General features: G+C 38.5%; 1 protein-coding gene across 3 annotated transcripts in view; it reads left to right on the top strand.

Moving 5' to 3' along the window:
- The window catches only part of ptprn2 (protein tyrosine phosphatase receptor type N2), a 118,649-nt gene that overhangs the window by 13,483 nt on the left and 90,027 nt on the right, over positions 1–15,139 (top strand). For 2 of the 3 annotated variants that reach the window (XM_067486573.1, XM_067486572.1), the window contains exons 3-4: positions 6,171–6,284; positions 12,582–12,838. In XM_067486573.1, coding sequence (XP_067342674.1) covers positions 6,171–6,284; positions 12,582–12,838 — 371 coding nt within the window. The remainder of the gene's footprint in view (positions 1–6,170; positions 6,285–12,581; positions 12,839–15,139) is intronic. The other variant, XM_067486574.1, reaches the window with a different exon arrangement.

The raw sequence follows: 15,139 nt of genomic DNA, 5'->3' as shown, positions 1-15,139 counted from the left end.
TGTAATGAAAATTCCTGTCTCACCTTATTTAAGAAGTATGTTTTCTTATTAATCAATCAATCAATCAATCAATCAATCAAGACTGCACCAATTATTTTAATTATTGATTAATCACACACATTTTCCAAATTTTATGAATAGTTAATTGTGAGATAGTAGATACAGAATTTCTTCATAGAGTTACTGGAAAAACAGCTGTGGTCTTCATCCTTGAACGGTAAGTTTAGGACAGTCTGCTTTTTAGTTTGTATTTTTATAGTATATTTTATATTTTTTTCAGTTAATAAATTAGTAATGCATCAGTAATTATGACCATATATAATTAATTTGTATAATGTGTAATTTGAGTTTTCATACTTTTCAGACTTTTATTTAAGGCCTGAACACTTCAGCACATACAACAATATTGATGGACTAGGCCTCTTCACCATGTTATCAACAGTATCGGTTTTATTAGTTTATAAAAGACTTAAAATTATTAACTGATGCCTAGAGAAATCAGTTTATTCAAAGATTACATGAAGAAAGGTGTAGTTATTTTAGCACTTACAGCAATACTGTACTATATCATCACACCAGACAAACTCTTGGTGAAGCCCGGTCCTGTCACTTTTTTCTACATGCTAAAACAAATGACAAACACACACACAAGCCCCTATATGACTGTCCCAAAATGTTGAGCTTTGAGATTGGTTTTTAGGAGAGGTGTAGCCTTATTTCCATATTAACCCAGTGAAGGAGATGGTAGTGCAGCACAGCGGTGGAATATAAAAAACTGACTTTAATTACGCAGACTGCATTGGTGCAGAGGGAAGCTGTGTGTAGCCTAATATAAGGAAATTGCTGACACCTCTGCAGAATATATCCAGAGGCAGAGATGAGGGTCATGGTGGATGGGGAGACTTATATTACACTAAATTAGACTATCAGGCATCTATATAGTTTTTTTTTAGTATTCTCCCATATTTGAGATATTTTCACTTTTTAAATAAATACTTTTGTAGCACTGTTTGGCTAAGAGAGCAGCCCTCTAACATTGAAATACGCTCACTAAAGGCAAATATGTACAGGCAAAAAAGACTTAACGTTATGCCTAATGTGCAAGTAATGAGACATTATTTAGATGCTTTGGAACCTTCTTCCCATACTCTGTCTACACTCTGTTACTTGATGAGCAGCAGGCACCACGCACACAGCGGACGAGTGGGAGGAACTAGGTCTGACACTTAACTCTTCCTCAGGTCCCTGAAGGAGTAACCTGGTTTATTCTGGCCTGCATGGGCCAACCGTGCTCCTCTTCACCCAAGCTGTTGCTATGCAGGGTAGCAGAAGAAAGGGAAGGACTGTGAGAGGGAGCTGTGTGGTGTCAGTCAGCACTGTTTCATATATGACTGTCATCTACAGTTGATCTAAAATAATTTAGGTATTGGAGGTTCTAATGCTTTATGATTTTACAACAATCAAAGTGAACTTGATGTGCTCTGTGCTAATCAGTAAGGGAAGGGAAGGAATTATTGTCATTCCACAACACATTATACATGTAGGGCAACAATAATACATACTGAGGACTGGACTCAAGTAATAAACCCTGTCATGTTAAGGGTTTTTTAAATTAGCAAAAATTTGAATATATGTATATTAAATATTTTTTCAGAGCCTTAAAGGGCAGTTTCAACCATGTTCAGTTTGCTTGTTATGGTTCTCGTACATGTTTATTAATGCCTTCGCAATAAAAATTGCTTTACGTCAAGGTTGGCAAATGTACCAACCAAAATTTAACAATTGGTTGCACTCTGAGTTTACCAAAAGCAGATTTCTCATATCTGCTCAAAAACTATACACATTGCCAGTTAAATTAGGAACTGTTGCTAGCTGATTCAATCAGCTGTACCTAATATAAGCTATTGATAATGTTGTGAGACAATTGTAAATATAAAAAACATATAGAGCAGCATCGTTTTGGGCAAGCTACTTAACACTATTAGTATTACATTAGAAGCCCAATGAAAGTTAAATGGTATTGATTAGAACATAACCACCAGATGACTTGAAGGTTTTCTACTTGGACAACAATGAAGAACAGTGACTAGACTTTCAATAGGCTGAGAGAGACCTGTACACAAAGGTGGAAGACTGTAATTACTCAGTAATTGTCTTCAATGTAGGTGCAACATGCATTTTGTATTTGTATCTTATCTTAATTTCAATCATTTTGTAGAAGTGTGTTTTCATATCAGCATTCAAAAGCCACTTAAGTCTACTTTAATTCAAATAAGTCATTAAGAAAAACTCCCAAATTCAGTGTGTTCTTTACTGTTGTTATTGTGCTATAATTTCAGGGGAATACCCAGATGATCTTCTAAAATGACATGCAATCAACATATACTAAAAGGCTGGTACAGAGTGATAAACTACACTAAGGTTTAGCAGAGAAGTGCCACACAATTTTCTGAGGGCACTGGTTGACTCAAATTAAACACTTACCCAATAGGGCTTTATTGATTGGTGGTTATCTTACCTCCACGTGGGCCAATATTATCTGAAATGTCCACACTGTGTTTTAGATTTAAACAATTTAGGTGATGCTTCTATTGATTGCAGCTCGCAAGGAGTGCAACTGCAGCATAAACACTTTAAGTAACCTCTGTAAAATCTATAATCCCAAATCTGCATTGGCAGAGAGAGAGAGAGCACACTGAGCCAGTACACACTGTACTGTAGGTGCGAATCCAAGTGCAATCAAACAAGAGGTGCAAAGTGAGATCAAATATATTAGAAAGTGTTTAAGAAAAGCCACAAGCTCTTTGGAGAAAACATGTGGCGCTATAACAGGAAGAAATCAGAAATGTTAATAAAAATGCAATAATAGAACTAATTTATAATCTCCAGCCAAATTAATCAGACAAGGTTCATGTAGCTCTGAAAGTCAGGTTTATCTTTATTAATTACCGTATTTACATGTAGAGGGCTGTGCATGCATAAATGTAATTATCATTTCAAACCACACTTGTCACATAAAAAGAGAAAAGAATAATCTGTAAACAATTCATTAATCATATCCTCATCCCTTCATCTATTGTAATTGGTCTTTTCTTTATTAGCAGTCTAAGTCTGGCCTATCTTGGTCCATTGATTTTGACCAATTCATTTTCTTGACACGAGTTGCACAGTTCCAATACATCTTAATCTTTCTCCTCGGCCCGTCCTCCCCTCCTTCTGACGTACAGTCTTTTAGAAATGCTTTGCTGACTGTCAGTTTTAGTGTTTGCGCGTGTTCTCCCTGAGCATTAGCTTTCACACTTTAAATAGCTTTAGCTGCAGCCGATTGTTGTTCTGTCTGTCACAGTGGAAGCAGGAGGAGAGACAGCGTCGGGATTCAGAGCTCCTTACCTTTTTTTATTTTTTTTATTCTAAATTCTTCTTTATTCCTGTCAGCATGCTGCTGATCCAGACATACAGTAGCTGCCTACCTATTTGTAGGATTGTACATCTAGGGATTTATTGATAAATTAATTCTGTGGCCCGTGTTATGCATTATGGGTTAAGGATTGATCAAGGTTTCGATGCACTGCAACTTCATTTCATTCATCACAGTAACAGCATTAGTCTTGTTTTGCAGGGATGCACAAATTGATCTCTTGCCAACCTAATATTTCCTGATGATCAAAAGCAAATCACTGCTCAGTTTGACTTTGCTTCATTCCCCAATAGAAGGGAGTTAGAGCAATATACTGTAGATCTCTTTAACTAATGTCATTTGATTTCTACTGCTATATTTTAGAAAGAACTCAAATAAATTCTATTGATATTTGTTTGAGATTTGGGCAAACCTGCATACATCCAATATTTGATATGCTTCTTTAAGCCTGGCATATTTGCCAAAAAGGTTTTCTTCTTGTTAAATACATCTGACTTCTATTTTCAATGCACTAAATTCCTGTGTGATGGGGTGTCTAACTTTAGGATTGCCCCCTACAACAGGACAGGACGTACTCTGATTATTAGTAAAACCATGTGAAATTTAATTGTAGAGTACATTTAAAAACAACAGGTGTTGACCAAAGTGTTTGACAAAAGGAAATTAATAACAATAATAATAATTAACGCAGATAATAAATTAAAAACAAAATGATTCAAACAATAATAATCACCTAATACTCACTGTGACAGACAATTTAGAATAATTATACTGTTAAGGTGATTATTATGTGGATCAGAAAACATCTGTTTAAATGTAAATCTTTATGCAAGACTCAAAAGTGGCAACAGGTGAGAAAGATTTGACATTGAGCGTTTGAATTGTTGCAGCAGTGACCAGTTTAGAAGCCATGTGGTTTCTTTTCCTGGTAAAATTGAGTCTTGCTGCTGCATTTTGAACAAGCAGCAGGCAGGCAAGCAAGCAGTGACTGGAAGGTGCAATAGCCGAGTAAAGAATGGAGAGCAAAGGTGTCCGTGGACGTCAGACGTGGGTAGACATCTCAGTCATTAAGGTCATGGTGTTTCCAAAATTGCTGTTTGATGGAAACTGGCCTTCATTTGTGATTCTGCACTTCTCAGAAATGTTAATGCTATTTCACACCTTAAATCATGTGACCCTTACAAACCTCACTTTCTCTCAGAAGGCTGATCCCCAAACTGGTTCATCAATATTTATCAGTTTCTCATCTCTTGGTATGTCACCATTTGTTATATAATATTTGTTGTTAGCATCTAACTGGGAAGCTAAGAGGACCTTGTAGAAAATAAACCTAATAAATTAAAACCTTGACTTCATATTAACCATCTCACCTGTTATAATATCATTAGAAAAAATGTGTTGTTGGTGAAGAGTAGCAAGACACATGCTGTCGTGTGAGTCAGATACGTCTGTAATGATCTGTGCTTCTGTAGGTGGGAAGACTTCCTCTGCGCCGCATTAGATCTCAAAATAACTTCTGAGTGTACTGTGTTGTCTATGCTAATTCTCTGTCTCCCACAGGCCTTTTCCTGTACAGAGCTGTCATTTAACAGGTCACAGGGAAAAATGGAAGGGTGGTAGTCAGGCAAACACCCTCACATGATTATCTTTGTAATTATCAGTGAGAGAATTTTACACTCAGCTTGAAATTTTTATTTATTTCTTTTTACCCGAGGAAGAAAAATGATTCTCACTGATGTTTATATAGATGCAATAAAAAGTGAGTCTTTCTTTTTCATTTTAACTCTTCATGCAGTTGGAGGCTCAACACGATCTTGTTCGTGTCCAAATGTTACATCACAGCCATGACTGCGAGATGTTATTGATCATAAATCATAAATCCCTGCACTTGTAGTCACATCCATTTCTATGTTGCCAGTGTGAAAATGTCATTGGAGAAAATTGTAGCATGTAATGGAAATCAGCATATTCTGCATTGGCTGCCATGTCAATGAGCATCAATTGTACTTTTGATGTTTGCTGTTTGATTGTGTCCAACATCTTGGGACTAATTAATGGGAGACTATGGTGCATGACAAAGTGTTGATTCCCATCATTAACTCCTATCTAATCACAGTGGTTTCCTCACACAAACTCTCACACGGTAGTATGCATGATTAGACACATGCACACACAGGAGAAACAGCACTGCTCAAATCCACAGGATTCATCACCACAGATCATCTGCAAAGCGGACTTTCATTTTGTGAGTTTTGAAAACAAGGTGCATGGGTTTATCTTTCCAGCTGAGAAAAGGTGACAACTTGGGTCATTCATATTTCAGATGCTACATCTACTCCCGGCTTTCTGACCCCTTGAGCCCCAGCATCCTTCAGAGGTCTAGACAATCCATTGAATAATAGGGCTGATAGGGACTTTGTGGCATGGGTTGCCTAGCAACCTGTATTGAGTGAGGCATGAGGCCTGGTGATAGGGAGATTACCAGAGTCCAAGATGGAAAGACTTTATCTTCCACTAACGGCTGCTTATCGTGGTGATGTCAGAGTAAAAATGTCAGCTATTAGATCCCCGAAACAGGAAGTCAGAGGTGCGGAGGCAAGACTATCCTCTGCACAATTACAACAGTTTAGCTGAGCGGATAGATGTCATTTTACGTCATCAAAGCTGCAAAACTTTGCTGGAAAATTGGTTTTGTGTGTCTTTCTCACTTTGAGTTAAAAACACATCTCTCAGTTTTCCTCTTCTTTTGTAGATGGAGTGTTTGGAAGGTGCCAGGAGCTGGCTGGTGCAGAACTGTACACGTACGATGTTTCTTCCTCTGCTCTGCAACGCCTCAGGATCCTCCTACAGAAACTGACTCACAGAGGTACATACTGCCTTTTTGCCTGTCCGTCTTTGTCGGAGCGTCTTTCTTTTTCTGTTCAGCAGTCTTTATCAGTCACATTCAGGGTTCACAGCAAACGCTTGTCAACTGGCATTGTGTGAAGCAAACCAAATAAGCCAAGCTGTCTTGTTGGCTAGCACAGCGCTACTATTGAGCTAGAACAGGTCATTTGACTCATACTGAGCCATTGTTTTCCCATCATCACCTAACTGCAGCAGCCAATCTAATTGGCTTGTGTGCTGGTAGAACATTTAGAGCTAATTTTGTGGATGAGTAAGTGTGAGGTGTGGAGTGTAATCACATCAGACAGTCTCTCCTACTCAATCAATGGCAGCAGCTAATGTACTAATGTTATAATGGGCTCTACAAGAAAACGTCTTTATAACTTAAGTTACTATATAGTTTAGCTCAGTATCAAGGAGTTTACCGATTAGTGGTTCTAGTTTACCATGTCGTGGTTCCTTTTGCTATCATAGAATTTAAATCTCATCAGCACATCTCATTAATTCTGCCATGTATATATGGTCGACTTAATATTTGTGTGATGTTCTAGTTGTGGTGAACAGAGGCTTCTCGTCCTCGTGCTTATTGCAGTGTGAACAACAGATAGCAATCACTGGACATTCCAGTCCGCTGTTATTGCTGTAACTGTGAAACAAATGGCTCATTTTACATCATAGGCCTGTGTAAGATGCCACCAACACAGTGAAAAATAACTTTCAAGTCATGTAGTTTGGAATGTATAAACCAAATGGCAACACTGTAATTTCTTAGTAGAATGTAATGCGATAAGCAGTTTATAGGAATTATAGGTGGAATAAGATAGACCCTGTGTTCAGTTTAATAATTAATTCATTTCAATTTTGTAATCCAGTGCATTATATATGTGCCCAGTAGTTGAGCAGAAGATCTGCAATTTGACAAATATGGAGAGGGAAGTCTCTAATAGTTAATAAATACAAACAGAATATTATAAAAGTATTTATTAGATATTAAATGCAACACTTCTTAATAGTTAACAACAACTTGTAAACTCAACTAAAAAAGTATTTATTAGATATTAAATGCAACACTTCTTAATAGTTAACAACAACTTGTAAACTCAACTAAAAGAACAGGACAAATTTTCCTTTACATTTAGCAAAAAATAAATAAATAAATAAATAACACACATTAAATAGAAGAACCTTCTCAGTAAATTTGGTGGAAGCCGTTAAGTGAAGTTCTTTTGAGGCATCCTGTTACTGCAGTAGTAGACCACCAGGGGGCAGTAGACTCCTATAACACAGACCGTGACCACAAACATCAGCCCTCCAAACATAATTGGCTTTGCAGGCCACTCAGAGCTTAATATCTTTTAACAGGCATGAACCACTGTTGAAAATCATTAGGAGTAAGCAGTCAACTAGAGGAAATCCAAAAAAAAAAGAGGGGAAAAATACAGTGATGAATATTAAGCCAGGCGAGACCACACATTTATTCTAATTACTGCCTAGAAAAAAAAATAAATGCAAGTGAGGAGGGTGAGATAAGATGCACTGTGTAATTTTTTCCTGCACCATTTTAAAGAGTTTAATTCTTTAGCTGATTTTCACCATGAGACTTGCTCCCTGACCTTGTGTTTTTAGACACTCGTTTACAGACACAGCAGACATGACATCATCACTTTGAATCATTTTCCCCTTTTCTGTCGTGTAGGATCACATCCACGGACACACAACATTATCTTCACTTGGGTCCACAATGCACTGTTAATGCTTGGTGGCATGTTATTCTTATCAGCTCAACAGCTATTGAAGTGTCATCTTTGAGATGTGGGGGACACTTTTTTAGAGCCCAGACAGGGTCATTGAGACCATTGTACTGTAACCTAAATTGAGGAGATGAAGAGGAGAAAAAATGGGGAGAAACATCAATGGAATCGATTTACAATCCTCTTTATCTTGCATCAGAGATGCAGGTAGAAATCACACAATCTCTGCTCACTGCACAGCACCAATGTCATTTAGATCAATAGAAATTGACCCTTGTACAAAGGACTTGGGTTGTCTGGACATGTCCCCATTGGCAGAGAACATTGTCTGGTATTACATTTTTACCCCAATTTCTTTTGAATGCAAGACACTGCCATCCAACTGCAAATGACTTTTATATCACACAGCATCCACAGCCCTGCTATGTTAGTATTCATTGTGTGCAGCCAAAGTGTGTGTGCACATTTCATAGCCGCGCTGCTGTCACACTGTTTTGAAATCATTAAGGCTCTGCTAAATGTGTGTGAGTATTTGTGCAGATGGGGATTGTATGGAGATGCCCACAGGAGTTAATTTAGTAATTCCAGTGACATAAATAAATATACATCAGATACAGTAGATATGTATATTTAAAGAATGTCTTAATCATTTCTTAGAAGCCATAACTATCATGTTCATTCTTTGGATTTATTCACATATTGAAGCAGTGTGGGTGGGTTTGAAGCAACAGTTTTTTTTAAAGCTCAGAGAATAAAAAAAGAACAAAATTGCAAAACTGCAAGGGAAACCTCTAAGGACATAGTTTGCATTTCTAACTACCTCACTACCTACAGTAGTAACATTCATTGTTTCCAAAGGCACGGACACAGTTTTGGTGGGACAACATCAATCGTTACCTGCTCAGGACAACAACATTGGCCCTGTGGTATCCAAGATGCTTCTACATTAGAGTTTCGTTTTAGTCTTTCAGCCTGTTATCCTGTATGTATCCACAATTTTCATATTTAAGACCATTGCTTTTGAAAAAGTCTGCTAAAAAATATCTTCCATTTATGTACACGTTAAATCAAACTACAATAACCTGAGGTCGATTGACCCTCTGACCCTGTGTGGAGCAGCATATAGTCTCATTGTGAAGACAATTCAAGTAAGATGATGCATTGTGACATTTGCATTAGCTCAGTTGACAGGTATCGTCAGTCAGGGAGAATCGGTGACCATAAACTGACACACTGTCACTCCGGTGCTACTGAAACCATGTTACTCCTGGTCCTGCTTTGCTTCCCGGTTTCTTTGACAGACACCAACAAAACTATTGTTGTTCCTCCTTATAATTTGCTCTCTCTGTTCCTTGACAACCTTGCTAGATGACACAAGAGAAAACAAACAGATTGACATGACCAACATGCCATGTGAAAACTTGAGTTGTTATGAGAACAGCTTTTATTGAGTTGTTCTCATTGAGGCCAGGTCTGGGATGGGGTCATTTCAAAGAAACCTGCTGACGATTTTTACTCAGAAAAAAATATCTCTTTCAATAAACAAACTGAGCAACAGTATTTTGTAGATGTTCACCAATGCTTTGCAGTGACAGCAATATGAAATGATTCCAGCAGAGGTGTTTACTGAAAGAGTAATTAATGAGCCTTGGACCCTTATGGCATTCAAGACGGCATTTTTGTCTACTAAAAATGATGTTCATATGCAGCTAAACTGCAAACACAATTCCTCTTTCAAAGGGAACATAATTGGTGTGGAATTATGTTTCAAAGCTAAATATTTTTTGCATGAACAAAATGCTGCATGTAGCAATGGTTAGTGAGTTGTAAGGCAGTGGTTGCATAAAGCATGGGACACATTCTACTCCAGAGTCTCATGTGGTTGGGTTTAGGCAACAAAGCACTTTGGTTATGGGTTAGAGAACGATTGTGGTTTGGTTTAAAATGATACAGTATGTACACTTTGACTGTGAACTAAGTTTTAATTTATCTCTATTAAGTCAATCCACAGTCTTTCTCTAACAAAGTGCTGTGAGTTTTTGAACACAACCAAAAAAATATAATAATTCTAAGAAACCATGTTAGGGATCTATCTATCTATCTATCTATCTATATCTATCTATCTATATCTATCTAACTATCTATATCTATCTATCTATCTATCTATCTATCTATCTATATATATATATATATATATATAAAATAGCAGTATAACAATATAAATATTTTAAAGTAAAGTAAAGCCTAATTATTATGTTTGGATTGACACATTTCATATAACTAATTATGTAGACATTGCTGGTGAATAAATCACGCTCTCTTCCATTAATGTTTTTAAAATCAGTTGGTGGACAGCAGTGAAGGAAAGAGGAAAATTTGCATTTCAAAAACCCCAGATGAAACAACAAGACATGTAGACCCGGTCCCGTCTAATAGGCTTTGAATATTTAGGAGGCCCTTCTCGCTCCCTCTCTCTGTGTCAAGTAGAAAACAGACAGGAGGCCAACAGAAATATCTTGCTTGTTTGAAAGCTGTTGCGCTAATGGCAAGGCGTTAATTAACTGAGGCATTTGCCTGAGACGGCATGCTATCCTTAACAGGCAAAAAAGTCAGCGCTTGGTGATGGAACCTGCTCTTTCTCTGGACCTATAAATGAATTTGCATGACATTTATCTCCTCAGTGCCAGGATAATCAGTTGAGAGGTTGATTGAGAGGAATCCAGCCGTAAAGGCCCCACCACTTTTCCTCCTGACTTTTTCTTTTACAAAATGGCTCATTTTGACTCTGTAATTTGTGCTAGCATACGTTTTCCCTCAAGTGTGCCCATCACAGTCGCACAGACATGGTATGTATGGAAATTAGTGCATTCCCCAGGTGACAGAGGGGATAGAGGTGTCACAGTCAATGAAGCCAGCCTTATCCTGTTGTGGCCACACCACACGTTTGCTGTGAACCCATTTAACCAGCTGCAGCTAACCGCAGGTACCACATGGATCCTTCAGGGCCGAAGCCAGACCTGATTCCACCCCCATGCCTGATGATAGAGTAAATGATCATCACCAAGCTAATATATGGCAAATATACACCACATCGACTAAGCCATGGGTAGTTAACTGTCATTGTTGGGTGGATGGATGGCTGAGCCGCATTCCACAACAGTGACAACATACGCTGCTTTGTGCTCCATTCAGCACTGCCAAGAATGACTGGAGGCATCTGTAGCTGCTCTGCATTGCTCAGATCCTCATCTGGTGCTTATGAATATCTATGAGAATACCCTGTGTATATGGGTGAGAAGCCAGGCTAATGAAGACATTCTGCAGTCTAGATACTTCCATTTTTTATATATTCCCACCCAGGCTGTTAGGTTATTGCTTTTAAACATCTCCATGAAATTAAGAGTGGCATTGTGTGTTAGGATGAGTCCAGTTAAAGGTTAGGTATGCACCAGCTGGGACTCTAAGCCTGCACCTAAACGTAATTACTTCTTTCTCAATAAAGATGCTTCTGCAGAATAGAAGTGTCATCAGTGAACATCTTGGCTCCTTAAAAAAAGTATAATATCTTTGTTTTTCTATGCTCTTTGCCGATGGAATGCTGTGCCTCTTGGCTCATTGGGAATGGGGCCATGTTTTGGGTATCTTTTTTGCTTGGGTAGCTCCATCTGGTCCTGGCAGCATCGCGCTTTGCCCCTGCCCAGGAGTTCTGCATCCAAACTATGTGTTGGCAATTAGCAGAGATGTTGGCAAGGCGTTACGCAGTGTGACATTCTCCCCAGGCTTCCTGACTGGTTGTGGGGCGTGTGGGGTGTGTATGTCTGTGTGTGTTCATGTGTGCGTACACATGTTGTCTGTACAGTACATGTCTGGATCAGTGTGCATGTGCAGTCATGGTGTCCTTTTTTTTTGGTTGCAGTTGATGTTTACCTTTTAATGCCGAGATAAATACACTTAAAACAATGACCCTTAAAGTACAGACAACCTTTACAGTCACCATCTACAGGAATGCCATGGCAAAAAGCATTTTGATCTAATAAATTACATTTTTTTTTAAATATTTCCATCCTAAATGAGTGTGCTGAGACAATAGTCATTACAGGCACATTAACTGCGTGTATATATTTAGATTTAAATTCTCTGCCATATGCTTACGCAGGATATAAGTTAACATCTGGGATATAATATATGGTATAATACAGTTCTGTTCCAAAGTTTTGTTACTTGTATTTCTTGCCAAAATGAAAAGAAATAAGGGTCAGGCTCAACAAACATGTTTAGCCATTTTTACAACCTAGCCTCCAGCTCTACCATATACATTTCAATCTTAAGAGTCACATAATATTGAATTAAGTTCTTATTAGGTTTGCTATACAGCACTTATTTAATTTCACTATTAAAATACTTTCTGACCTTGAGACATCTGAACAAAAAGTTTTAAAACATATTCCTTAGAGAAGCATTTACAGATTCTAATTGACTGTCACAAGAAAAAGTGCACAGGTTTAACCTGACCTCTTCCTGTCTAGGTTTGACGTGGCAGGATGACATCACGCAGCAGGTCATCTCTAGAGAGCTCTCCAAACTGAGGAACATCCCCATTCGCCACCAGACCCCACCTCTGAGCCCCCTGAATGCCTACAGCAGCTCCAGAATCAGGAAACTGAGGCCTGTACAAACAGGGCCGAGTAGAAACCTTCAACAGTACCTGACAGGCCTGGGCTTCCTGCCACCGGCTACAGTGGATGAGGAACCAGGGGTCCATCCAAAGGGAGCCAATGTTCATGTAAGGGTCCTACACACTGTAGACGTAAAGCAGTTGTACAAGCTTTTTGAAACGGCTGTCTACTGTCTTAAAGGAAGCTTTTTCACGTTTTAAAAAGTCTTTAGATTGAAAGCAAACTGTTTATATGTGCATTAAAAGTGTGGGGCAATATAGGGTGCAGTTCCAAGACTAAGGCTTGATATGATGGTCTATACTGGGTAAGTGAACTAAAAGGATACATTTTCCATGGCTATATTATGGAAGGGCCTCTTCCTGTTCCCATTGTTAAACAGCCAGTATCTGTCTCTTGCCGGGGTCGTCCTCTCGTCCCTGCTCTTTTGTTTTTTGCTTTCTGTCTTTTCCCCCCTCTCCCACTGAGCAGCGAACCTTTTACACAAAGATCTTCCATCAGCTCTTTACATTATTCAATCTTCATATTTAGGGTGGAACCCCAGCTTTGTGTGAAATGTGCACAGCATCTTTCATAGCCAAGCTACATCCTGCTGCTGTGTCAGTGCAGCCATAATGCAAAGTTGAAGAGTTCAGGACCTTCCTTATTGATGAGATGGAGTCCTTTGTTGTGTAGTGCGATGGGAGAAGGCAAACATGTTTAGCATGAATGGCAGAGCACCCCCGTCTCGGTGTGGTAATGGCATTATGGCCTCTCAGTACGCTGTGCTTGGAAAGACTGACATTTTCTCTATATACATTTGAAGGACAGAAAATAGCACCAAGGGAGATAGCTAGTATTAATGCAGCAACGACAAGGATAATAATGCCGCTCAGAGGATCAGATATACTGTACGCTAAACTGAAGCGTGGGCCCTCATGATTTAGAAAAGAATGATTATCCTTCCTCATACTGAGGAAAAAGGACAAAGTCACATATTGGCGTTCCAATATTACAGGCGACTGCAATGCCAAAGTCCTCAAAATGGATCATTGCATTGTAATGTGTTAAATACAAACTTGTGGCTAATTTTAAAATCAGATGACTCATATTTCTTTCCTTTTTAGATAAGGTATTGCTATTACTTCTCTGACAGAGGGGATATGTTTTTAAATTTTGTTGTGTGTTGTGAAAGTGCATGAAATTATTCTTTGAGTGACACTATCTCATCTATGATTTCCATAATGCAATTTCCAAGGGCAGTTGTCTTTGATCTAGAATCCCTATTCATATCCTGTCCTGTCTAGTCGAGCGCAGGTTGCTTCTTTTCTCATACTAAAGGCTGTCACAACAATGCTGACCCAGTGCAACCCATTTAATGCTCTCATGGGGGAAAATACTATTGCAGAGCTGAGGCAAGGTTGAAGATTTATCTTATGAATGTTGTCATTTTAGCTTCACAGAAATAAACAAAACGTGAATAACAGTGGACAATCAAGTTAGAAGGTTTGTGAGCTGTGTGTTTTGTAGTTTTTGTGTTACCAGTCTAACTTGTGATAATTAGCACTTAAGCAGAAACACTGAATTGTTCTAGTCCAGAAAAGGGAGAAAAAAGGATTAAAGAAGTGACAGCAGGACAACAGAAACATGTCCAAGCAGTTCATGTTTATCGCAGTTCACTGAGAAAATCAGCACACTTGAATGCAGTTCAGGGTGTACTCAGTACCCAAACAGGGCATAGACCGGCTCAACTGAGCAGTCCAAATGAGAGGCAGCCAAAGCATAAAGTCCAGACGACAGGCCAGGGTCCATTAATGGGACTGGGAGTCCATATTTGGACTAGGCATGGTAAGTTAGGTGAGGGTGGAACCAGACTTGTCCAAACTGTGAATGACAAACTGGTGAGTACAGGGTGGAGATCAATGAGAACACAAGAGTCTATTCATCCTGAAGGGAACACTGATGCCATTTGTATATTTCATGTAAATCCATCTTATAACTATTGTCTCATTTCAACTGAAAATTTAAATTTTATTGAGTCTTGCTGACAGATTTGTCAGGCATTAGGCCTCCAACCGACTGTTCTTAATTTGCAGATTACTTTCTCAATTAATTGATTATATAGTCTAAAAAATGTTGGGAAATGTGGCAAATGCCCAACACATTATCCTAAAACACGAAATGATGCCATCAAATTCTTTTTTCTTTTTTTTTACCAAATCTCCTTAAAATGCAAAGATTTTAACTTTACTATTAAATACAATTTAATAAATGCAGCAAATCCTCACAAATGAGTAGCACGGACTGGGGGCAATTTGGCATTGGCTTGAAAAATAAATCTACAATATGCTAATGCAGGAATCAGGAGCTTGTCAGTCTGTGAGTCAGCCATCCCAAATTCTTCCAACAGCTAAAACTAGTTTGAAGCCTCT

This window comes from Channa argus, chromosome 19, assembly GCF_033026475.1.
Source record: "Channa argus isolate prfri chromosome 19, Channa argus male v1.0, whole genome shotgun sequence".
Lineage (NCBI taxonomy): Eukaryota > Metazoa > Chordata > Actinopteri > Anabantiformes > Channidae > Channa > Channa argus.
The sequence above is the reverse complement of the archived record's forward strand: the minus strand, read 5'-3'. Positions and strand labels throughout refer to the sequence as shown.